The sequence below is a fragment of the Myxocyprinus asiaticus genome, chromosome 40 (genome assembly GCF_019703515.2).
Source record: "Myxocyprinus asiaticus isolate MX2 ecotype Aquarium Trade chromosome 40, UBuf_Myxa_2, whole genome shotgun sequence".
NCBI classification, from domain to species: Eukaryota; Metazoa; Chordata; class Actinopteri; order Cypriniformes; family Catostomidae; genus Myxocyprinus; species Myxocyprinus asiaticus.
The window spans coordinates 24,188,809-24,215,249 of NC_059383.1; the positions used below are offsets into that span (position 1 = coordinate 24,188,809).

Genomic DNA, 26,441 nt, shown 5'->3' on the forward strand with positions numbered 1-26,441 from the left:
GAGACAAAAGGGCAAAAAAAAAAAAACAACTCAAATGGAGCCAAAAATAAACCACAGCCCTGTGGCTGTGGTTTATTCGGCTGTGCCGAAGGCAGGGAGAGAAGGAGAAGAAGGGGAGGCTGTGGAATAAGATGATTATAAACTAATGAAAATGAATAACTCTGTCCTGTTTTCCTCCAGTTGCACATTAACCAGTTCTTGAGGATGAACTCTCTCTCCAACAATTTAATAAATAAATCTAAAAATTATATTTTGCTCATATCAGTCAGTGATAAGTCTGCTGCTAGATGCCGTGGGGTCATTCTCTGACCATCTGCGACAGTCAGTTTTATAATGGCCAAGGATTTATGTTTAAATGAATACTTCCAAGACACCAAACTTGCTTAAAAGAAGGAATATAGGAAGTACTGTAAGTGAAATGAAATGCAAACCCAACATAGTCTAATGAGAAGGCATAATAATTTATATGAGATGGTGAAACTGTAAGATATCGTACGTCTTGGCATGTACGAAAAGGTATGACTTTTATTCTCATAAAGGCCAACCAATCAACAAACAGAATTTCAAATCGATACAATACAGGCATACAATTTTAGCTAGCTGCCTCTTCAACATTTAAAAAAATCTGTGATCAAATGTTTGGTGACTCATCCCATATTTATTTATGTAATCACTTTTTTGTACGTGCCAACATAATATTATTATGTAGTCTCATGAGACAGGGTTGGCAAACCTGTATACAAATAAAGGAAGCATTAAAGGGACAGCTGTTCCAAAAATTTACACTCACCCTCACATACATTTACTCACCCTCATATTGTTCTAAACCGGTATAGCGTTGTTATTTTTTTTCTGCGAACAAAAAATGCAAAAAAAATTAAGAATCTTTTCACAGTTCTTGCGATACAATTACAGTTCATAGTGAGCAACGGACAAATAAATATCATAAAAGTATCGTAAAGTAGTTCACATGGCTCGGGATATCCCAAGTCTTCTGAAGTCATATGATAGCTTGTGAAGAACAGGCTTGTGTTAATGACTTAAATTGAAAAGCTGTTCCTCGAACAAAGGTACTATATAGCTTCCGAAGATCAGGAATGTAGCGCACGAGTTGTTTGTTTGTTTGTTTGTTTTCCTTTTGAACTTTGACAGCCATGGTCACTATGTGAACTGTCAATTTATGTCTAAAAAGATTATAAATAAGACAAAAATGTCTACTTCTGTGTTCCACTAAACATTTTACAGCATACAGGTTTGGAACAACATGAGGGTGTGTAAATAATGACAGAATTTTCATTTTTGGGTGAACTTTTCCTTTAACCTCTTTCGCTCTGCGGAGTATTTGGACTGCTGCCTAAAATTTTTCACACTCAAATGTAAAAGCTCCCTGTTCACACATACAGTGGATTAATTTCATAAATGGTCTCATTTTACAGATAACCCCCTAAATTTTAAGAAATTATTGAAATAATTAATCAATAACATTGTATATGTTTAAAATTTTATGATAGAATATTTTTTAAACATCTTTTATTAATATCTAATGTTTACAAGCATGCCATTTCAGTTTTGTGTCCTCAATTTTCAAGAAAAAATTCTTCTATTATTATTCCACTGGATGGCAGAAAGTACTAGAAAAATTAATTTTTCCATTATCACCTTCCATCACATTATACTGATCTGAAATGTAGGTGGTGCTCTAACGAATTTTAGCGCTCACCCATAGACAACAAGTCTTTTATTTTTAAGTACTGAGAGCTTCCACACTGTTTGTCTAGAAGCCCAATCTAGGTGTCATTGGAAAACAGAGAATCCCAGCTTTACAATGCTGTGTAACATTTCATCTTCTATAGATGAAAACCTATTTTGCTGATGATATGTTTTTCATACTTTTTCTACCAGACTTCATATTTTTTTGTAATTTGTTTTTTACACAACATTGGATTATTCATCCAAGCAAGCTAACAAACAAGTAAACAAGTCATTTATTTAGCTAATTTTAAAGATAACAACCCAAGGTAAGATTTGATGTAAATTTTGAGGCTATTTTGGGCTTACAGATCAGTGGTCAGCAAAGAAAAGAGATGTTTGCATTTTATGCCTTACCGAAATAAAATTTCACTTTGTGATATTTTTTTAAATAATTCAAACTGTGGTATTATGAAAAAAAAAAAAAAAAAAAGTACAGGCACCTTCCTGAGAATGAAAGCTTTCATTTGATATATGACGGATCTAATTAAATGCTATGTGAAGGAATTTTATATTCATTTTTAAAATTTCTACAACGTAACCTCTAGGTGGGGCCAATTTGTGACAAATGTTTTCAGGCCTTATTTTGTTATTTTATGTAAATAAATGCAAAAGTGACAGGGTTCTCTGAAAAGTACAGATTCTAAGCTTTCAAACGATACCACATATGCCTAATTTATGCATACAGGGACTTCAGGGTGTTAAGTGTTAAAACGGTTTGCCATATAGCACATCCCCACGGATGTGCAATGTTGCATTGTTTCAATCGACCATTTGATGTAGTGCTGGTGTAGAAAGACTGAGCTGTAATATGTTGACACTCTGGCAAGAGAATGCGGTTATAATATAGGTAGGGTTAGGGGATAGAATCAATAGTTCATACAGTATAAAAATCATTATGTCTATGGAGAGTCCTCATAAGGATAGCCCATATTTAGTTCAATGTTGCATTGTTTCAATCGACCATTTGATGTAGTGCTGGTGTAGAAAGACTGAGCTGTAATATGTTGACACTCTGGCAAGAGAATGCGGTTATAATATATCAGTATGAATGCTTTATATTTTGAGTGATTGTGTCCAGTGGGCTGATTGTGTGTGTGTGTGTGTGTGTATGTGTTTTTATGTTACAAACTGGTAATTACAAGGGTATTATGCTATAACTGTGGTTCATGAGGACATTTCTAGCATCCCCATAATTCAAATAGCTAAAAAAAAAAATACTAAACTATGTTTTGTTTTTGTTTTTTTGTTTTTTTTAAATGTAAAAATGCAGAAAGTTTTTTGTGAGGGTTAGGTTTAGAGGTAGGGTTAGGGGATAGAATCAATAGTTCATACAGTATAAAAATCATTATGTCTATGGAGAGTCCTCATAAGGATAGCTGCACCAACATGTGGTGTGTGTGTGTGTGTGTGTGTGTGTGTGTGTGTGTGTGTGTGTTTAGAAGAACACTAGCCTACTTATGGAGAGTCATATAGTAATAGAACAATGGTAACATGGCTGAGCATGTCAAGTGTGTAAGTGTGTGCTGCTTGTATCTTTGTTTATCTGCAGAGATGTGTCTGCATATTAATGGAGTACAAGGGAGAAATGTGAAAAGAAATATAGAGATGGATCTGAGATGGAGTTGCAATGTGTAGGTGGGTACTAAGAGAAAATGAATGCAAAAGCCAAAAGAATATTTGCAACTTAGCAACACAAAAATCCAACAGTATCCATTAGAGAAACTCTCAAACCATGTTATCATGTCCAATCTTTTGGATGAAATTTGTGTGATGGCAGGTTACTCATACATTTTGTACAACAACTTCTTTAGAAAATCAATATTTGAGAGAAAGCAGCTGACAGACAACAAAGGCAAATGACAGGGAGAGACCGAGACATAAAAAAAAAAACAGAAAAGAAAAGGAAATGAGGCAAGCTCTGACAAGAAACCGAGAAAGCAAAACAAACCAAAAACTATTCTATCCAGACGCAAATGGAAGCAGCATACTAATGTTCGTAATGCAAGTATCAAGGGTGAATGTTTGGCAAGTTGTTGTCATTCATCAAACAAATGTCAACTTTTTTCCATGGAACACAAAAGGAGATGTTAGGAAGAATGCTAGTGACTGACAGCCTTAGTCACACTTCACTTTTAAGTCATACAGGTTTGGAACGACATGAATGTAGTACCCGCTGGCACCATACAGCACAGTCTGACAAGTGTTGCAGTAATAAATGGGCAGATCTTCAAGGGCTGTGTGGCCGCAGGAGACAACAGTATGATGCAGACAAATGAGTGGCCCTCTTTTTGGGCTCTTACTGATGGGCTCATTAAATATTTGGACCAACTTCAGTGGTATTATCACTGGAATGATGTAGAATGCAAATTTAAGAGCAGAAAAAAGCACACACATCTTCATCTTTCCCTCCAAATAGATAAAGTAAAACAATAAAACAGTAAAAAAAATAAAAAAGTACTAGATTCGGCTGTTGTTGTACAAGAACACACTCTCAAGACAATACCATGCACATAAAATATTAAAGCTACACTCTCTAGATGACCTTGTCATGTGTTATTTCCATTCACTATTTCCATTTTGCTGAGACTTGCTTTTATGTGGAGTAAAAATGTTATGTGAGGGCATTTTCACCCAAAAATGAATTGCTATTCCAAACCTGTATGACACTATTTCTTCGGTAAACACAAATTTTGGAAGACACCATTCACTTTTGTTGAATCCTTTTTTTTTTCATACAATTAAAGTTAATAGTGACTAGGCCTGTCGCGATTATTAAATAATCGTCTGATCGTGGTTATTTGATCTAACTACGGTTATTTGAGGTAACCACGATTATTGTGCACTTCAAATTCCAATTACATTTTAATGCCCAAATAAGGGGATTTTAAGTGAATATATAGGCTAAATATCGTCAACGGCATGTTTGTGTGTCATTCACTTGATCTCCAAGCATCACTGTGCCACACTGCGGCTGTCAGCCAGCAGCTTGAGCCATGAACCGATGTAAACCAGCAGCTTGAGCCATGAACCGCTTCTCTCACGCGCTCTGATGTGTGCGCCATCAGCAGACTGAAAAGGGCAGACATTGCTCCAAAAAGTGGCAGTCAATCCAAACCGCCATTGAAGATATAGGGTGCCCCATTTGGAGTAACCACGCCCCCTTTTGGAGTAACCCCGCACTCTTTTGGAGATTCCGTTCCCATTTGGAGGTCTCCGGCTTGCAGCTATACCTACTTGGACGGACTATTTCAGTGGAGTGATAAAATAATGAAACAAAATCTCAAAGGTTTTGCTTCATGAGAAATAAGGGCTCCTGGGTTTAATCGAAGAACATTAAAAAGCATGTGAATGTGAAGAAATTACAACAGAAATATTTACTATTGCATAATATAATATAATATAATGACAGAAATATTTACTATTGCATAATATAATATAATATAATATACAGAATTTATTAAAAAAAATATGTTTTATTTTTTTTATAAACATATATAATATAAAATACAGGAGTTCCAAAACAACAGTGTTAATTTAAACCTGACTAAAACTACATTTGACCAAAAAGAGAGACATATTTTAAGTATATAGAAATATTTTGATATTTAAAACATAATTTTTTGTCATTTATGTGTTTTTAAAGCCTTAAAAAGAAAATCACATATCCCTATATTATTATTTGATTTATATCTTTGAAGTTAAATATGAAATATGACAATTTATATGACAATTAATCGTGAAAGCCCTAAAAGAGACAATTAATCATCATAGCCCTAAAACAGACAATTAATCGTCATAATCGCAATTATTTGTTTGACAATTAATCATCAGCCAAATTTCATAATTGTGACAGCCCAAATAGTGACTAAGGCTAACATTTTGCCAAACATCTCATTTTGTGTTCCACCAAAGAACGAAAGTCATACAGGTTTGGAACAACATGAAGGTGACTAAATGAAGACATCATTTTAATTTTTTGATGAACTATCCCTTTAAAATTAGCTACAATTCTGAAGTCACCAATTGATTCTGTAGAGACTGCAACCATAATAACTGGCAGGTACACTACCAGTGATGACAATCTAACTTAATATGTGTGAGAAGACAATGGTGTCGGATTCACAAAAATGTTCTTAAGAAAGAAATTAAGAAATTTCTTAAGATAAACCTTTAACCTTTTTTTTTTTTTAAAGTAGCAAGCACCTCACAATAATTTTTTTCAATGTAAAGTGCATGAGATGTGTTAGTTTAATGACATTAACCATCATAGAAGAATTTACTTGCTGCTAACAATTTGCTAACTTTTAATTTGGAATGAAGGAAAAGAAAAGAAACAAAAACTTCAGTAGACAAGAGCTGGATGTTCTTGTTGAGGAAATACTGCAAGGAAAAAGTTCTCTTTAGGAAGCTTGATAATTATATCACGTCAGAAAGTACAAGGTGGGTAAATGGAAAGGGTGGCAGAGGCTGCCTCTGCTGTGCCCAGCTCCAATTGGGATGTGGATGGGGTGTAAAAAAGAAAGTCTCAGCTTTCTAATGTTATAATTATTGTGTTTCTATGAACTCTAAAGATTGTGGAGAGAGAGCGCTATATGCAGCGCATCCATTACCATAATTGGTCACTACATTAAGAAGCCTAAAGTTTGTGGAGAGAGAGCGCTATATGCAGCGCATCTATTACCATAATTGGTCACCACATTAAGAAACTTCAAAACAACAATTATTGTTTGAATTTGGTGATAGTATTTACATGGTTTACAAGCTGAAAATAAAAATATAATTAAACACAAAACAGTCAAAAATATTTTTTGATCTAAAATAACATTTCAGTCCACTGCAACTTCAGACTCAACATGAAAAACCCAGTAAATTCATTAAACATCTTACCTTTTAGAATTTAAGACATCTGTGAGGTTATCCTAACATTAAGATGTTATTTACGACGATATTTAAGAACTTTTTTTCATGAATTTGAATGCTTCTTAAGTGTTTTCTTAAGAACAATCTTAAGAAAAAAGATAAGAACTTTCTTAAGAAGTTTATCAGGGAATACAAAATATTCGTAACTTTTTTCTTAAGTTACAATTTAAGAAACAAATGGTACTTAAGAAGAAATTTCTTCATAAGGACGTTTCGTGAATCCGGCCCCTGGTATGAAAGAAATACTGCAATGTGTAGATACCATCCATAACAGCCCCTTCAGTGCAATTCCAGATGCTTTCATATTGGAATTAACAAAATAACAGTTTTTCCATGAACATTCACAGAAAGTCTACTTGCGCTACTTGAGAGTGGTGGCTGCTTGAGAAATACCACCAGGCAATTTGTACCTCATGAATAACTGAACTGAGTCAATTATAAACCTACTGGCTGTCACAAGAAATCACATCAACACATCTGTGTGAGTCATTAATAAGTTCTCTGGTATTACTTAATCATTTTGGTTTTACACCGCACACTGTATTCTAAAAAGCCACCCTGAAGAAATAACTCTTATTTTTATAAATGGAAATATAAGCAAAACATAGTCTGAATTAAGTAAAACTGATTTAAATGTGTTTCACATTTATTTGTCCTTGAGGGCCATAACACTCATGTTAGGGTGGATGTGTGTTTTGCCAACATTGCTTCTACCTACAAGACTGCAGTCCCAATGAGAAAAACAGTTTAATAAACTTAATAAACAATGTCTTCATGAAAATATTAAAATGTTGTGAGGTTTAATCAGTAGGGGATAGAAAAGGCTGTTAGCTCAGTATAAAACGTCATGGTTACTTTCGTAACCTCCATTCCCTGATGGAGGGAACGAGACGTTGTGTAGATGTAGTGACACTAGGGGTCACTCTTGGGAGCCTCAAACACCTCTGATCTTTTTTTAAAAGGCCAATGAGAATTGGCGAGTGGAATTTGCATGCCACTCCCCCGGATAGACGGGTATAAAAGGAGCTGGTATGCAACCACTCATTCAGGTTTTGTCCTGAGGAGCTGAGATAAGGTCCTGGCCATTTCAGCAAGTAGTTCAGAGTTGTGGCAAGAGAGACACAACGTCTCGTTCCCTCCATCAGGGAACGGAGGTTACGAAAGTAACCATGACTTTCCCTATCTGTCACTCACTCGACGTTGTGTCGATGTAGTGACACTAGGGGTCCCTATACAAAATGCCACAACTAACTGAACGGTGTTACGTGAAGTGGCGGTGTGTGACGGGCAGACTGCTGTGTGCCTCGTAGCCAGCGCACCAGGCTGTCACGTAAACTCCCCCAGAGCTCTTTATGAGTCTTCAAAGAGAGTGCCTTAAGCTCAGCTGACTCCAAGGGCTCAAAGGGAGCTCCCCGTAGACCCTGAAGGACTACAGAGAGTAGTCCCTATACGAAACGCCACAATTGACTGCACTGTGCTATGTGAACTGGCGGTGTGTGGTGGGCAGACTACTGTGTGCCTCATACCAAAGAGAGGGGGGGATATTTAAGTGGAAGAATATGTCACATGGTCTTTCCAACCATGTGGAGAGTCTTCAAGGTAGATCTTACCCAATGGGGGAGGAGTTACTACGAACATGGAGACTGGGGCAGAGGGGCTCTGTCCAAGGAAGATGCAGTTTGCCAACAGGGAAACGCATTAGCGGAAGATATATATCGCATGGGGTTATCCTTAAAGGGAACCGCCACATGCGGAGCCCCTACCCCAGAACAGAGCTCTTAGTTAGCATGTGTACTGGGCCAGCAGCGAGTCTTTCCGAAAACTCGACTGCCACAGGGCTCGGAGGAAGTCAACCAGGGAACAAAACTTGTGAACACTACTGGGAATTAATGGCACACATCTTCAGCTCAAAAGGAGGTGGAAGGCACTATGTGCAAGCGATACACCCGGCTGGCTATCCCGGGCTTATCCGCTTGTATTGCGTGCCACTACCTGAGACGAAACCGGTTCCACCCGGAGGTTGTAGAACCTTGCAAAGGTGTTGGGTGTTGCCCAGCCTGCTGCTCTGCAAATGTCTGTTAGAGAGGCACCCCCTGCCAGGGCCCAGGAGGCCGCTACACCCCTGGTAGACTGGGCTCGTAGCCCTATCAGGGGCGGCATGTCCTGGGCGTGATATGCCATAGTTATGGCGTCAATGAGCCAGTGGCGATCCTCTGCTTGGAGACAGCGCTTCCTTTCCGCTGTGCACTAGAGCAGACAAAGAGCTGCTCAGAGATTCTAAAGCTCTGCATGTGATCCAAATAGATGTGTAAAGCGCGCACCGGACACAGCAATGACAGGGCTGGGTCTGCCTCCTCCTGGGGCAGCGCTTGCAGGTTCACCACCTGGTCCCTAAAAGGGGTCGTGGAAGCCTTAGGTACATAGCCCGGTCGGGGTCTCAGGATCACGTGAGAGTAGCCCGGACCGAAATCCAGGCACGTTTTGCTGACAGAGAACGCTTGAAGGTCTCCTACCCTCTTGATGGAAGTGAGCGCAGTCAGGAGGGCAGTCTTCAAGGAGAGTGCCTTAAGCTCGGCTGACTGCAAAGGCCCAAAGGGGGCTCTCTGTAGACCCTGAAGAACTACAGAGAGGTCTGATGAGGGAACGAGGTGCAGTCTGGGGAGATTCAGCCTCCTGGTGCCTCTTAGGAACCTGATGATCAGGTCGTGCTTCTCTAAGGACTTACCGTCGACTGCGTCGTGGTGTGCTGTTATAGCGGCAACGTACACCTTCAAGGTGGAAGGGGACAGCCTCCCTTCCAACCTCTCCTGCAGGAAGGAAAGCACTGATCCAACTGCGCATCTCTGGGGGTCTTCCCTTCGGGAAGAACACCACTTAGCGAACAGACGCCACTTAAAAGGCATACAGGAGACTGTCACATCAGGGGCGGATTTGTGCCACAGCTGGGCGCTCAGGGGCGGGAGACCGCATGTCCATCAAAGATGAAGGAACAGAGACAAGGGTAGAGCGAGCAGGCAATCGCTGGCTCATTAACACACCAGCCACCGAAGTCCCAATGTCATACAACCGCCATGATACAGCCATTAAACTAACACTACCAAACCAAATGGTTCTTTTTTTTTTTTTTTTTTTTGCAATGAAATGTAAACATATATATATATATATATATATATATATATATATATATATATATATATATATATATATATATATATATAAAATCAACATTTAACACCTTCGACCAGAATTTCTGGATCTCGACACACCACCAAAAAACATGGGCCATGTCTCCATCCTCCGATTGGCATCTCCAGCAGGTGGGTGTGTCTTTAAGACCAAGCCTATACAGTCTAGAGGGGGTCCAATAAAATCTATACAAAGTTTTGAATTGTATAAGATGCACCCTTGCATCACTAGATGCAGACTTAACGTTTTTAAGAATCTTAGCCCACACTCCTTCCTCCAATGCCAAGTTGAATTCTTTCTACCATACTCTCTTGAGGCTCCGTCCCCCATACTCTGAATTAACAGGGAGTAGTACACTGATGCCTCATAACCTTTTCCAAAAGCCGCAATCACCTCTCCCAAAGCATCTGCCTCCTTAGGGGGATGTGTGCTACTCCCAAAAATAGTACAAAGCAGGTGGCGCAGTTGTAAATACCTATAAAACTGAGGTCTGGGGATCCCAAAATGTTGGACCAAGTTTTCAAATGATCTCAACACACCACTTTCATATAGGTCACCGAGTGTAGCAAGCTGGCCACTCTGGCCAGCAGAAAGGAGACTTACCAATACACAGTCATGGTTTCTGCCATATGCTCGAGGCAACATTTAAATAAGTGTCCAATTTAAACAATCTGGACACTCTAGTCCATACCAAGTGTAAATGCGAAATAACGGGGTGTAACTTAACTTTTCCGATTAGTTTGATAGAGATGCTTTGTAATGGCGAAATAGGGGCAAGAACTGCCTGTTCAATAACAAACCAGGAAGGGGCTCTCTCAGGTGGAAGTGACCAATGAGCCAAATGTCTGAGATTGAACGCATAGTAATAAAACAAAATCTTGGGTAGGCCTAGCCCTCCTTTGTCTATCGGCCTATATAACTTATTAAAATGCAATCTGGGACGTTTACCATTCCAAATGAAGGACTTCGCTATGCTATCAAATTCCTTGAAATAAGAGAGGGGGACATCTACAGGGAGAGATTGTAGCAGGTAGTTAAATTTTGGAATACAATTCATTTTAATAACATTAACCTTCCCAATCATAGATAAATGTAATGAAGTCCACCTGCTGACATCGCTCGAAAAACTTTTTATTAAAGGGTCAAAATTAACACTAACTAAATCAGACAAATTTGCTGGGAATAAAATACCCAAATACTTAATGCCCTGTTTGGGCCACTAGAAGGCGCCCGGCTGAAAAGCAGTTACTGGGCAGTACGCTGTCAGAGCCAAAGCTTCGGATTTAGCCCAATTGACTCTGTATCCTGAGAACTTGGAAAAGGAATTAATAATTCTGTGGAGGCAAGGCATAGATCTAGTAGGTTCAGAGACAAATAATAAAATATAATCTGCGTAAAGTAGTAGCTTATGCGGCACACCTCCCGCAATCACCCCTGGAAAATCATCCTCCTTTCTTATCGCAGCTGCTAATGGTTCCAGGGCAAGACAGAACAATAATGGGGAAAGAGGGCAGCCCTGCCAGGTGCCCCTATTCAGAGTAAAATAATCTGAAATTAACCCGTTTGTTTGTACCGCTGCTACAGGGTGTCTATAAAGTAACTTAATCCAACCAATAAATGTACTCCCGAACCCATACATTTCCAAAATCTTAAAAATTCCCATTCTACCATATCAAACACCTTTTCAGCATCAAGTGAGATGGCAGCGATCGGAGATTGATCATTCGCTACTGACCACATGATATTGATGAGACGCCTGATGTTATCAGAAGAGCTGCGGCCCTGGATAAACCCCACCTGATCTATAGATATAAGTGATGTCATAACTTTACTTAATCGGTTAGCCAAAATTTTTTACAATATTTTTACATCTAGTTGGATCAGGGAGATTGGATGGTAACTTTTACACTCGCTTGGATCTTTGTCCATTTAAGAATCAGAGTGATCCGGGCTTGCGTCATGGTTGGTGGAAGCTTTCCATTCTTTAATGAGTCAGTATAATCTTCTAACAAAAGTGGAGCCAGTTCTGTAGCATAAGATCTGCGAAAATTCTGCGGCAAAACCATCTGGCCCTGGAGCTTTGCCAGTAGGTAGGGACTTAATTACCTCATCAAGCTCCTCCAAGGTTATCTCAGAGTCAAGAGAGTTTTTTGCTCAGTCGTCAGTTTAGGAAGATCTAATGGTTACACAAAGTTTCTAATATCTTCATCAGTAGACGAAGACATGGAACTATAAAGATCAATATAGAATTATTTAAAAGCATTATTAATATCAATGGCTGAAGTAAAAATTTCACCACCAGCAGATTTCACTGAGGAAATGGTAGAAAAAGACTCTCTCTGCTTTATATATATCTAGCCAAAAGCTTCCCTGCTTTGTCACCTGACTCAAAGTATGACTGTCTTGCCTTGAATAACCAAAACTCCACTTTCCGCAACAAAATAGTATTATATCTGTATTTCAATCGGGTCAATTCTCTGAGGCCATCAGCTGACATACGGCGCTTCAGCTCTGCCTCGGCACTTTTAATATTTCCTTCCAACTCCATAAGTTCTTGTGCTTTGGATTTTTTGATGAATGAGGCATACTGTATGGTCCGACCCCTAAGAACCGCCTTAAGTGCCTCCCAAGCCACGCCCACAGAGGATACTGAGGACCAGTTGGTCTCCATATAAATATTGATTTCAGTCTTTAACATTTGTTGGAAATCAGGATTTTGCAGAAGGGATACATTAAGGCGCCAACTATATGATTTCTTTTTCTCTATATGTGGCATCACCTCTAAACTCACCAGGGCATGATTGAGCAATCAACAACAGATGAAATGAGGGATTTGGATATAAAAAAAAATCTATTCTAGAATAAATCTTATGGACTGATGAAAAAATGTATAGTCCCTACCAGATGGGTTCAAAAGTCTCTGTAAGACCAAGATTTTTACACATACTGTGAAGCGTCAATGTTGCTCTAGGGGGCTTGCACACTTTTGCTTCACTATGATCAAGGACTGAATCCATCAAAAGATTAAAGTCTCCTCCCAATATTATATCATGAGGGCTGCCAGTGGTTTGCAACATCCCTTCAAGATGTATAAAAAAGCCCTGATCATCAGCATTAGGTGCATAAATATTAGCCAAAATCAACCTTTTAAAAAAATTTATCTTTAGTCTGTTTGAGACATTTGAATTGTAGATGTTTATTAATCAATATAATGACTCCCTTGCTCTTACTTGAGCCAGCACTAAAAAAAAACATGTCCACCCCATTTCTTCCCAAATTTTTCAGCTTCCTGCAGGGAAAGATGTATTTCTTGAAGAAACACTATATCATATTTCTTACGTTTAAGAAAAGTAATAACCTTCCTTCTTTTTATGGGGTGCCCCAACCCATTTACATTCCATGTGGAGAGAGATAGTACACTCATATTAACATTTGACATTTTGATATAGTAGAAAAAATAAATTGTGTGTCAAAAACAAAATTATACAGGCCACATTCCCCATTAGTGAAACAATCAAACCACGAACTTCCCCCCGAACAAAACAAACAGAAAAAAGAAAAACGTGCGCATTAACCCCGCACACAAAAGCGCCAACCGGCGTCAATCCCTCTAAACTCAAAAGGTCCATGAACACCCACGAGCCCCCACGACAACTTTGCCATCAGATTGCTCAATTTTGCCTCACAAATGTGTGAGGCAAAATTACATAACAGAAAATACTTTGTAAAATAAACCCAGCAAATAGGAAAAATGAACACAAAGAATGTGTAGATTCATTCACAGAACTGTCTCAAAGGTGTGGTCTTCCACAAAACAAATTCCAGCTTATATAAAACCATTCAGATATTTTCAGTGAGCTGGCTGTTATGAGTTCAGCGGATGACGTATTCATTCCAATGTCCCGTAAAAAAAACTCAACAAAACAAACTACAGCCAGCAGGAGGAATAAGCACGAAGAAAGAACAGATTAATCCACAGCTATTCCAAAGGAGTGTTATTCAATAGAACAATTCAATAGAGCCAACACAAAAAGAACAAAAAAAGGCATCCCGGTTCCCCGGATGGTCGAGTCAATTCACTCGGAGGCCGCATAAAAGTATATACCCTGACTTACATAATCCATCAACTTCATAAAAGACATCCTTTGTGTAAGCATGTAGATATTTTGTGGTCATCCATAGTGTCCACTCTCAAACTTCCATGCAACATTTCTTTAAGGAGAAATGTTATTCACAAAACAAGCTCCGGCCGTTAGGCGGAGCCAACGCAAAAAGAAAAAAGAAACCAAAATAACGCCCAGCTTCCTCAAGAGTAAGTACAGCGAGTCGACCCACTCACATGAGAAACATCCAATGGTTTACTCAGACATTTATTCTATAAAAGACATTGCCTGATTTGGACAAGTAAATACTTTGCGACCGTTTTTCGTTTCTATTCTCAGTTTGGCCGGGAACATCAGAGCAAACGAGATATTTTTCTGATGCAAGAGTTTCTTACATTCCTTGAACCGATCGCGTTTCTCTCTTGTCGAACTCGCAAAGTCCGGGAACAAGAAAACATTATGGTTCTTCCAAGAAAGCTTTCCTTTGCTCCTCGTCTGGCGCAACTCAAGATCTTTATCGGATGATCTCAGAAATCTGGCCAGAATCAATCGGGGCCTCTCTCCCTCAGCAGATCTGTGAGCTGGGACTCTGTGAGCTCGCTCGATTTCCAGCTTGTGGCCTGTTATGTCGAGCAGACTCGGGAAAGTCTCCTCTAGGAATTTCACCATATCTCTGCCCTCCTCATGCTCAGGAATTCCAACAATTTGAACATTATTCCTGCGGCTTCTATTCTCAAGATCTTCAAGCTTTTCAAGAATACGTTCCAGATCAACTTTAGTCGCGGGCGGATTAGCGGTTAATTCCCTCTCCGAAGATTCCAGAAAGTCTATTCATTTTTTAACATCAGTCACTCTTGTACCTAACTCAGAGAATTTTGTTTCCATCGCCGTAATCGATCAACGTATTACAGCGAGATCCTCCAAGTCAGCGAGAATCTTCGTCAACATCACCGACATCTCCTACAGCGCCATCCAAATTGAGTCCCTGGTCTGTAGGTCTGTCGGGGCTTTCATCCTGAACACATAAGTGTCTTTTAATGTCTCCAGAGCCTGAGGATTTTGACTTCTTTGCCATGTTTTGCATCAAAGAGCAAATGTGTAACTGGGTGTATCAAAATTCACCAGATTATAACATGAAAATAATTAAAAACTTAGCAAAGTGCGCAGAGCTCATTGCTCACACGTCTGCCTCTTACATGACGTCACGTGACCTCCAACCAAACGGTGTTCTTAACGGTTCTCCAAGGAGCCACCGTGCACATTGACGATATTGTCCTCCATCATCTCAACATCAACAAACATGACGCAGAAATTGAGATCATGGACGCATTTAGAGGTCACAACCTCACCGTTGATGACACCCTTCAACAGCAGCTTCAGGCTGAAGGGATGAAATTAGTGAAGTTCAGTCTCAAACCAACTGGCTTGACCACTATATTTCCTAGTCACATGAGCAGATCGTCATCTTACCGAGAACACCCTATCAGTTTGGTTGCCCTCTGGCTCCTCCTCAGTGGTTGGATCATCATTGCAATTATTGCACACGCCATGTACAGGTACATTCAACACCTACAGGCCAGACTGGACTCCCTCCTCGTACAGCCGCGTTTTACACACCAGTCTGAGCCCATCCCACAGGTTATCCCCAATCATTTCCAAGGATAAGCCTTTTAACCTTTAACCCTCCTTTCCTCTTCCATTTTGTTCCTAGTAACCAATGTCAGGTTCTACTTTGATTTTGTGTTATGACCAAAGAACAACAAAGGATTGTGTTACGGTTAATGCTGTGCCTTCCAATAACTTGAAATGTTTATGTGTGATGAATGTAGTTTTAGATTTAGCTAGAAGTTCTATGCCCAGATGTGCCTCAATCTCTGTCCAGACGATAAAGCCTCTGTGAACTCTAATGAACTGTATGGACTGTGCAACCTATCAGGAATACATGGATGGCGTAACCCACAGGTTACTGTGAACCGACAAGAACTGTTCGGCTCTTCAGTTGCTCTAAAGATGCTGGACAACAACCAACTCTTCAGACCAAAGGGGGTAATGTTGGGCCTCATGTATTCAGATAGAAGACAAAGGCAGGCCTAACACAGTCGTAAAACCTAACTCAGGCCCCCAAATAACAAGTCATAAATCTTACTGATATAACCTCGCCAAAATCAAACAAAGGGAGTCCAAAACAGACTACAAATCCCATGAAGCCTTACTCACTAAAGGATCGAACTCTCAACTCCAATTGGATGAGGCACACGACAGAACGCACCTCAACCATGACATCATCAGGAGTAGAAATACCTCTGAAATGCTTCCGGGATTTGCTTCCAGCAACTTTGCTCACCGTGCGTAGACACAGCTCATCGCTGCTCTCAGGTGCAGCCTTGTGGCACAAGGAAGTAATGTCCGACTTGAAACTGTGGCCATACAGTCTCCATCTTGCTGGACGAGTTGAGATTACTCTGTGTTCCACCGAACACACTAATGGATCCGAAGGAGATCGCTGAGAAATCCGCATCTTCATCATAGAGTATTTTAAGTTCTTTTAAGTGTCCATTTAATCTATGTAATTAAGGACTGTACCTGTATTGTGCATGCATGGCTGCATGGGTGGGCAGAGGTTTTGCCCAGAACAGAACCATAACGCCAAAACACCAACAGATTGCTTTAATTATTTGTAAATGAATAAAAGTATTCATTCAAGTATTCAAGTCAAGTATTAATTTGACAGAAGTGGTCCTGACTGAAATTAAATTTAAAGAATATCCAGTGATTTTCACCAATAATAATAAGGAACAACATCGTCTCTTACCCCGGGCATCAAAAAACTCCTCATCAGAGCTTTCAACAGATTCCTGTGCAATGTTTTGGAGTCTCCAGTGGGAGGCGCTGTGTTTTCGAGAGGGCACTAAAAGAGAGAGAGACAGAGCAAACAACTACTTTTAAAACAAATCACCAAAATTAGCTTAGTAAAGTGTATTATATTCAAGAATACAAGGTGAGGATGCAGTATATTACAGGTACTTTTGAGGCTTAAAAAACACATATTTATGGTACCATCTTTTATTAATGTATTTATAGGGATATATTAATAATACACCAATATTAATGATGAAAGATACTAATGTTAAACGTCGTTTGCTAAAACATTTTGGAATGAACCACCAAAACATTTTCTGCTGTGTATTTTTTTCAGCGTTAGAATACTTTCTCCTATCTCAGCTTAATATTTAGAGATATAAGTTGATTCCCGAAAACTGTAAACACTGTGGTACTATCAAAACATTACTCTGTTTGTTTAAGCATCCATATCAGCCTATCACAGCAACAATAGCTTAACCAAAGGTTAGAGTTTGGGGCAGGAATTAAATAAATATAAATTTGCTACAGACTGATTACACTGTGAATTAGCTGACAGTAGGTCATAAGTTCTGCCGCTGAAATCGGTCTATGATTACCGAAATTCGATCTGCTGCCTCCAGTGGCCAAAGATGGAACCAGCAGTGGAGTAAAATTTTTATTTTAGAGATACAAATGCAACTTCTGAAATGTGCTTACCATTATTTAGGTGAACGCGATTACTTCTTGGTTTCCATGGGACTAGAACCCGTGTTTTAGAGATTTCTCGCACAACACACTATCAGTAGCACCACACAGAACAAGTGAACATGTTTTTGCAAAAATGTCAGAATGCGCTTCTCATTAAATCAGCAGAATGGGGTTGATTTCAAGTTACATGAACATTTGGAAGCAGCATTTCAATTTCCTGCATAATAATCATGATTGTTTGCCAACCAATGCCAGATAGGGGATATTTGGGAAACCTGTTTGAAAACGTGTGATGACACTAGTGACGCACAAATCACATAGTTCACCTTTAAAGTTTGCACTGCAGCAAAAATTATGTCCTGTCACTTAAGCAGGGACATAAAGACCTCAAAAAAATGGTTCATAGCCTGAAGAATGGTGTTCCATTTGCTAAACTTTCCCCATATGGCAGATAAAGCTGCACATAACATCTCCCCCAGGGAGAACTACTTTGAAGATGAGCGTGGCTAATTAAATAGGAAAAGAACACCTACACTGCAAGAGTTGCAAATAAAGAGCCAGGGCTGGATTTTGTTGAGCTCCGATAAGCCCACAGAGAGCTTTCTGTTCATGCTTGCATTGTTCCCAACTGCTTTGTAGATTCTTCTCATTTTCCTTCCTACATCCCAACTGAAAGCAGGGACAATCTAAGTGTCACTGGCAGAGACATTAGCATTTGCTTTGAGATGAGATGAGACTCTGTCCTGTGCTCTCTTCAACAAATAATTTAATTAAAGTAAATGTAAAGCAAATGTTGGGAAATATATGAGTGTTGCCTTGCAGAATTGGATATGCCAGTATTTAAACATTGAACAAAATTTTTTGATAAACTTTATGTGGCCTTTGTTCTTGATGTGTATTGATGTGTATTATTCATATAAAACAGCATGGTAGAATATTTCAATAGACAGAGACCTGGAAAACATGTAAAAACCATTGATTTTGTGTAACCCAGAAGTCACGTTTGTCATTTGTCTTGGTTTAAACACATTTAAAAATCCTTCAAACAAGATAAACTCACCTAAACAAAATGTCATGGTTACTTGCGTAACCTCCGTTCCCTGATGGAGGGAACGAGATGTTGTGTTGATGGAGTGACACTAGGGGTCACTCTTGGGAGCCCGAGACACCTCTGGTCTTTGATAAAAGGCCAATGAAAATTGGCGAGTGGTATTTGCATGCCACTCCCCCAGACATACGGGTATAAGAGCTGGTATGCAACCACTCATTCAGGTTTTATGCTGAGGAGCCGAGACAAGGTCCGGCCATTTCAGCGGGTCGTTCAGCGTTGTGGCAGGAGGGACACAACGTCTCGTTCCCTCAATCAGGGAAAGGAGGTTACGCAAGTAACCATGACGTTCCCTATCTGTCACTCACTCGACGTTGTGTCGATGTAGTGACACTAGGGGTCCCTATACAAAACACAGCAACTGGCTGAACTGTGTTATGTGAACTGGCGGTGTGTGACGGGCAGACAACTGTGTGCCTCGTAGCCAGCGCACCAGGCTGACACGTAACCTCCCCCAACATAGTTATGAATGTTGAACGGCCCTTTGGGGACAAGTCGACTACCCAAAAGATAGAGACAGGCTAGCCCAGTCGTGGCCTCTTTTCCACTTCTTTTTTTTCACTCCCTAAAAAAAAGGGCCGACCAAAATTATCCTACTGGGCCGACATAGCAGAGACCACACCTCGCCCAGAGAGAGGGGGGGATATTTAAGTGGAAAATACATCACATGGTCTTGCCGATCATGTGGAGAAGTCTCATGGTAGGTCCTACCCAACAGGGGAGTAGTTACTACAAACATGGAGACTGTGGCAGAGGGGGCTCTGCCCAAGGAAGATGCAGTTTGCCAACAGGGAAACGAATTAGCGGAAGATATACATCGCATAGGGTTACCTTACAGGGAACCACCACATGCGGAGCACCTACCCCAGAACAGGGCTCTTAGTTAGTACATGCACTGGGTCGGCAGCGAGTCTCTCCAAAAACTCAACTGCCACAGAGCTCGGAGGAAGTCAATCAGGGAACATAGTTTGTGAACACTACTGGGAATTAATGGCGCACATCTTCAGCTCAGAGGAGGTGAAAGGCGCTATATGCAAGCGATACACCTGGCCGGCTATTCCGGGCTTATCCGCTTGTATTGCGTGCCACTACTCGGGACGAAACCGGTTCCACCTGGAGGTTGTAGAACCTTGCAAATGTGTTGGGTGTTGCCCAGCCCGCTGCTCTGCAAATGTCTGTTAGAGAGGCACCCCTGGCCAGGGCCCAGGAGGCCACTACACCCCTGGTAGAATGGGCTCATAGCCCTACCGGGGGCAGCACATCCTGGGCGTGATATGCCATAGCTATGGTGTCAATGAGCCAGTGGGCGATCCTCTGCTTGGAGACAGCGCTTCCTTTCCGCTGTGCACCAAAGCAGACAAAGAGCTGCTCAGAGATCCTAAAGCTCTGCGTGCGATCCAAATAGATGCGTAAAGCGCACACCGCTGTAAAACCCCTAGGAGCTGTAAAACCCCTTCTTCATCTCGGCCGGAGGGACAATCTCGTCAGACATACCAGCGAGTGGGGCCTCGCGACGGGGCGGAGCCTGAGGTGCCACACTGTGTTATGGCCGTGCTGAGTTCAGGGACATCGAAGCACTTAACTGGCTCCTTGTGACCACCCCGGAACAGCCTGGGACGGGGAGGAAGAGGCCTGTCCTCGTGACCCGTGGAGACTGTCACACCGGGGGCGGATTTGTGCCACAGCTGGAGCGCCAAACCTGCCAAATAGAGTGGTGGACAGTGGTCGTGATGACGGTGACCCAGGGAACAAGGAAACCGCTCTTGCTGAACTCTTGGGTACTGCAGCCACTTGGGCATGCAGCACAATTAAATGCAAAGGTAGCAAAAGATTCTCCTCCCGGCCCTCAACCGGGGGATGGAGTGGTCTGCTTACCAGCTCCAGAGCAGCGGGTTTCGTCATCCCTGGGTCGCCCGTCTCAGGGGAGCTTCAAAGCCTTTCGCGGGTTCTTGGCGGCCGCGAGACGGGTGGCGTCTGCTTCTTGCGGTGGGCTACACACCGGGGCCGGGCTGCAGGGGGACGCCCTTGGCGATTTGCAGACGGGGTGTGGGGTCTTGAGCCGTGCCGGGGCAGGATGTGCCAGATAACCTCCGTCTGCTGCTTCACCGCTGAGAACTGCTGGGCAAAGTCCTCGGTGTCACCGGACTGGCCAACTTGGGAAATGGTTGGCAACAAGGAACCGTGCCTTGTCGGCCTCTCCCATCTCGACCAGGTTGAGCCAAAGGTGGCGCTCCTGGACCACCAAGGTGGACATCGCCCACCCGAGAGACCGCGCCATGACTTTTGTCACCCAGAGAGCGAGGTCGGTCGCCGAGCGCAGCTTCTGCATCAATCCCAGGCGGAACTACCCTTGTGCAGTTACTTTAGCACTTTGACAGACATGCAGGAGAGCCATGGCGTGCAGGGCGGAGGCGGCTTGTCCAGTGGCACCGTAGGCTGGCCATCAGAGACAACGTAAACCTACAGGCCTTGGACGGGAGCTTTGGGCGCCCGCGCCAGGTGGCGGCGCTCTGCGGGCATAGGTGCACCACGAGGGCCTTTATCCACCGGGGAGATTGCCGAATGAGGGTGGGGAAGCTGAAAGATGGGGACCGGGCAGTAAAAGGTGCCTCCCACGACCTTGTTAGCTCTTCATGCACTTCTGGGAAGAAAGGAACGGGGGCAGGGCATGGCTTTGAGCGGCGCCATGAGCCCAGGAACCAGTCATCGAGCCGCGAGGGTTCAGGGGAGAGTGGAGGGTTCCACTCTAGCCCAACACTCACGGCTGCCCGGGAAAGCATGTCGTCATCTCCGCGTCAGCCTGTGACTGGGCAACCGCACCCGAAGGAGGAGCCAACTGAGGCTTCCGTGTCCGACTGGACGAGCCCGCTCTCCGATGCTGTGCTCGAGAGCTCATCACTTTCGCAGGCTCCGAATAAGAGGTCGAACTCACTGTGAGACGAGCCGACAGATTCATCCGGAAGCCCAATTGGGCAGACGAGCATTCTGGGGAATGGGAGGTCCATGGGGGGATACCTGGTGGAGGTGGTCCCATTGGGGTCCCCAAATCACCCCCAGTGTTAGCCACACTGGCCTCATACCCGTGGGTAGAAGGACCGAGGCGGGGAGCCTCTGGGGTGGCTTGCTTTCTTACGAAGGTAAGCCGCGACCGCATCGTTGACATGGACATGTTCTCGCAATGAGTACATGACCCCTCCACGAACGCTGTCTCCACGCGAGCAGTGCCCAGACACGAAAGACAGTGATCTTGACCGTCAGCAGGCGAGAGATAACGAGCGCAACCAGGAATAACACACAAAGGAAAGGCATCTTTAAAAAGACGCATCTTTAAAAAGACGTTCCATGTGTGCCGCTCTTTTAGAGATATATACTCTTTAGAGAAATATACTCTTTTAGAGAAATATACTCTTTTATTTCTGCCAAAGCACCCAGGGGCATTCTCTGCAGTGCACTAGTGCAGAGGAGGGAGAAGCCGCTGAAATGCACCATCAGATCCAGCAGAGGTGAATGAACAGTTGTGGGAATTCAGCTCAGTGAGCATGACCGTTCGGCTCCGAAGAGAAAATCTGAATGAGTGGTTGCATACCAGCTCCTTTTATACCCGTATGTCTGGGGGAGTGGCATGCAAATACCACTTGCCAATTTTCATTGGCCTTTTATCAAAGACCAGAGGTGTCTCGGGCTCCCAAGGGTGACCTCTAGTGTCACTACATCGACACAACGTCGAGTGAGTGACAGATAGGGAACTAAAATGTATGAGATATTAAGGCTTGTTTTCAGAGATTGCATCTTTAGTATTGTCTTCTAGCAAATATTTCTTATCTTAAGCATGTGAACAGTAAGTGAAAAAAACCTGTCAGTGCAACAAGACAAAATACACTTATTTAAGATACATTCTCTTAAAAGAAGTCTAAATATGTTACACCATTTTGCTTACAGATTAATTTAGCTTGTTTTAAGAATATTTAGATATTTTTACTGGAAAACAAGACTCATGACAACTCGAAATTGAAAGATATCTTATGACTTGGCAAAAGGTAGCCTACAACTTTGAGACAAACCAATCAACAAACAGAATTTCAAATCAGTAAAATACAGGTATCAAATTTGAGCTAGGCTCTTATTCTACACTTAATTTTAAGAAAGATTTAAGAAAGAAAGAACATTTTTTTTTTTACTTATTCCCAGTGTTGGGTGTAATGTATTACTAAGTAATTAATTACTGTAATTAAATTACTTTTTCATTGAAAAAAGTAAAGTAAGGGATTACTCTTATTTAACGTCTAATGTTAAAATATATGTTTTCTAATTTAATGCTGCCCCCTTAAATTCTTTGGCCAGTTCATGAATAATTTATTTGATTTTATATGATTTATTTGAAAGAATTAAAAGAACAATTTCATGTCTGTCCTTGTATTTATCATCTGGTCGAGGTTGATAAGGGTTTTAGAAAGTAATTAGTAATAAGTAATGCAATTACTTTTCAGACAGAGTAATAAGTACAGTAATCTAATTACACTCTAGAAGATGTACTTAGTAGTTATTAATTAATTACTTTTTTAGTGTAACTTACCCAACACTGCTTATTCCATATTTATTACTGCAATTCAAAAATGACCGATGTGTGTCAATAACCTTTAACATACTTCCCTTGTCTTGTTCCAAAAACCTCTATATTCTTTTTTCCATGATACATAAGGGTTATTTTCCAATTAAAATCATGGTAAGGTTTAGGGTTTGGGTAAGGTGTTAGACTTTATGGTTAGGTTTAGGTTTGGGTTGGGGGTTAAACTTAGGAAAAATCAGAATAACGTTAGTTGGTTCATTTATTTTCCTCTATGGGAATTATGGGAATTTATTTATGAGCAAACTTGTATGATTTTGCCATCTTGTACTATTATTACAACTTGTCATGAGACCTGGTTGGTTACAAATAGGATTTTTTTGCATGTATAAGGTGTATTATGGAACTCAGAAGAGATTAACTTAATTTTAACTGTTCTACTGCTCTAAACTTTCTTTCTTGCTTATCAGTTACAACTTATTTTCCAGAAGTAGCAAGCATGTGAAAAAAGTTTGTAGGTTACCATGAAACCATTTCTCCATTCTCTATTAAGCTTTAACAAAAGCAACTATGCCAACTGACAGTTTTAAACCATTTACCTCATCAGTTTTCACCTGACTTTTCCAGCCTCTCTTTCTCCTAAATCTCTGCAAATACTGACCCATCCTCTTCTATGAACTCATAAACATTTAATGAGGCCCTCTGCCCTGCAGTCTAAAAGCCATCCTGTCACTCTTCCTCCAGCCCTTGACCCTCTAGTGACAAGAAAACTATGTGCAGAACAGAGGAAATGTAAGAAAACCAATTCCCCCAAAGACCATAAGAAGTGCTACACCCTTCACTGCGAATTTTCAGTCATTGTATTTTCATTACAGATTCAACACTTATCCTAAATCTGTGAAAATTGCTTTACACTTTATCTCAGCTGTCACCTCAAGGCCTATAAAAACACTTGCTGTCATCTTAGTTGACCATCTCTACTTTGTAGACCATATTACGAAATTTGCCTGGTCCTACATGCTCCTCTACACAAGGAAAGTACCAGTAATGGCAACTCACTACTTGTTGGCCTTACAGCATCTGATATGCATTCCCTTAAGTACATCCAAAATGGTACAGCTCAGTCTGTTTTTAACCTCTGGGAATTCTCTCACATGAGACCTCAGCTCAGGTCTCTACCCTGACTGTATGTACAGTATGCACTAGAATTCAGTTCAAGATACAATTCCCTACCTTCACTACCTTCAATCATAAATAAAGCTGTATGACTACAACCTGGTCTTATTGCTACAGTCACCTAGATCACTTTCCTCTCCATACTAAGAGTCAGTCTTTTCCAGAACTTCATTTATGCTCCTCAGTGGTTGAACAAACTCCCAGTAACAATCAGAATAATGGTGTATTCAGGTTATGTTTAAATTAAGAAATGCTCCTCTGAACTGTTTACATCCTCGGACCAAGGAAATTATTTGGTTCTATGGCAATGCTCATAATGCATAACAAGATCCATGATTGGCTTTGTTGTTGATTACAGAAAAATATTTAATCACTACAGTTATTCATTATTTCAACTCAATGTGTTCCTGCAAAAAATGTAAGAACTAAGAAAGTGCTCCAGGTACCAATGGCTATAATAAAATGTTATATCAAACAGAAATATATGTAAATTACCTTTAACTGTCGAGGTCTTAACCATTTTGGTTCTTTTTACATGATGTAACAGCGGTCAAGGCAGAGCTTTTATAGAATTCAGAGTTTACAACTTGTAATTACGAGTTCTACAAAGACATTAATGGTTTATACAAGTTGTTATCTCGTAATTACTGTAATTTCAACACGATGCGAACTCACCACAATTTTACATCCTCACTACTCCCTTTTTACTTGAAAACTCAGTCCAAAGTATCATTAATAGAGTGAGTTTTCAAAACTGTGCATTTCTTGGAGGAAATGCATTCCAGTATGGATGAGGCGTAAACGTAATTAAATCAATGCATTTTCAAACTAACTATTACTGTAGACTTGGCTTCGCTCCTAACCACATTCTGGAATCCCAAGCCCTTCCTCTAGGTGAATTACCAATCTATGTAAATAAACAAACTCTATGACCTTTGGAACTGCACAACAGTTGTCTTGCGCTTGTTGTCTCGACTATTCATCTCTAGCAATCAAGTATGGATCTCAACAGTAGCATCCTGACTAGGTATTAGTTTAGTAGCACAATAATTAGAGTTTCAATATATCTGCACGTATTTGGTTTCTCCTAGTTATAATGCATTTTAGTTTATAATTTGTTGTGTATTCACAGCCATCTGCCCTTTTAATTGCCACTGATGTAATTTTTAATTCATTTTAAGCAGTTATGTAAAAAATTATGACCAGGAGACCAGGGCGGAACGGGCGGGTGGCCCAGTGACCGGCGTGGACCAAGAGACCAGGGCAGAGCGGGCGGAAGGCCCGTAGACTGGCGTGGACCAGGAGACCAGGGTGGAGCCAGCTGGCGTGGAGCATGGCCTGGCGAGACAGACATGAACTTAGCAGCAGGGCCTGACAAGGTAGCATGGCATGACGAGGCTGACAAAGCAGCGTGGCATGGTGTGGCAGCGTGGCATGGAGAGGCTGACAAGGCAACCTGGCATGGAGAGGCTGACAAGGTAGCATGGCATGCTGTACTTTCAGGGGGCAGAGCTGCTGGAGGCAGAGACCCAGGGGGCGGAGCTGCTGGAGACGGAGGCCCAGTAGTGGAGCCGCTGGAGGCGGAGGCCCAGGGGGCAGAGCCGATGGAGGCAGAGAAACAGGGGTTTAGGTGGCTTGGCGTGGCGGGTAAGACGTGGTGGCTTGGCATGGCAGGTCAGATGTGGTAGCTTGGCATGGCAGGCATGACAACAGGGCTTAGCATAGCAGGCGTGACATCAGGGCTTGGCGAGGCAGATGTGGTAGCATGGCCTAATGAGGCAGACATGACGGCCGAGGTTTCGGGCGCTGGCTCTGGGACAGCCAAGGTTTCAGGCGCTGCCTCTGGGATGGCCGAGGCTTCAGGCGCTAGCTCTTTGTTGCTAGTTGCAGGTGTAGGCACTGGCTTGTGGTCCGTAGCAGGTGTGGCCACTAGCTCGTGGTCCGTGACAGGCGTGGGTGCTGGTTCATTGACTGTGGCAGGCATGGGCGCTGGCTCGTGGTCCATGGCAGGTGTGGCCGCTAGCTTGTGGTCTGTGACAGGCGTGGGTGCTGGCTCATTGACCGTAGCATGCGTGGGCACTGC

General features: G+C 41.7%; 1 protein-coding gene across 1 annotated transcript in view; it reads right to left on the reverse strand.

The window, feature by feature from the left end:
• The window catches only part of LOC127430918 (membrane-associated phosphatidylinositol transfer protein 3-like), a 105,059-nt gene extending 79,032 nt beyond the window's left edge, over nt 1-26,027 (reverse strand). Inside the window, exons 1-2 of the mRNA XM_051681059.1 lie at nt 25,856-26,027; nt 16,774-16,869 (exon numbers count right to left, since the gene is read on the reverse strand). Coding sequence (XP_051537019.1) covers nt 16,774-16,869; nt 25,856-26,027 — 268 coding nt within the window. The remainder of the gene's footprint in view (nt 1-16,773; nt 16,870-25,855) is intronic.
• Nucleotides 26,028-26,441: the final 414 nt, after the last annotated feature.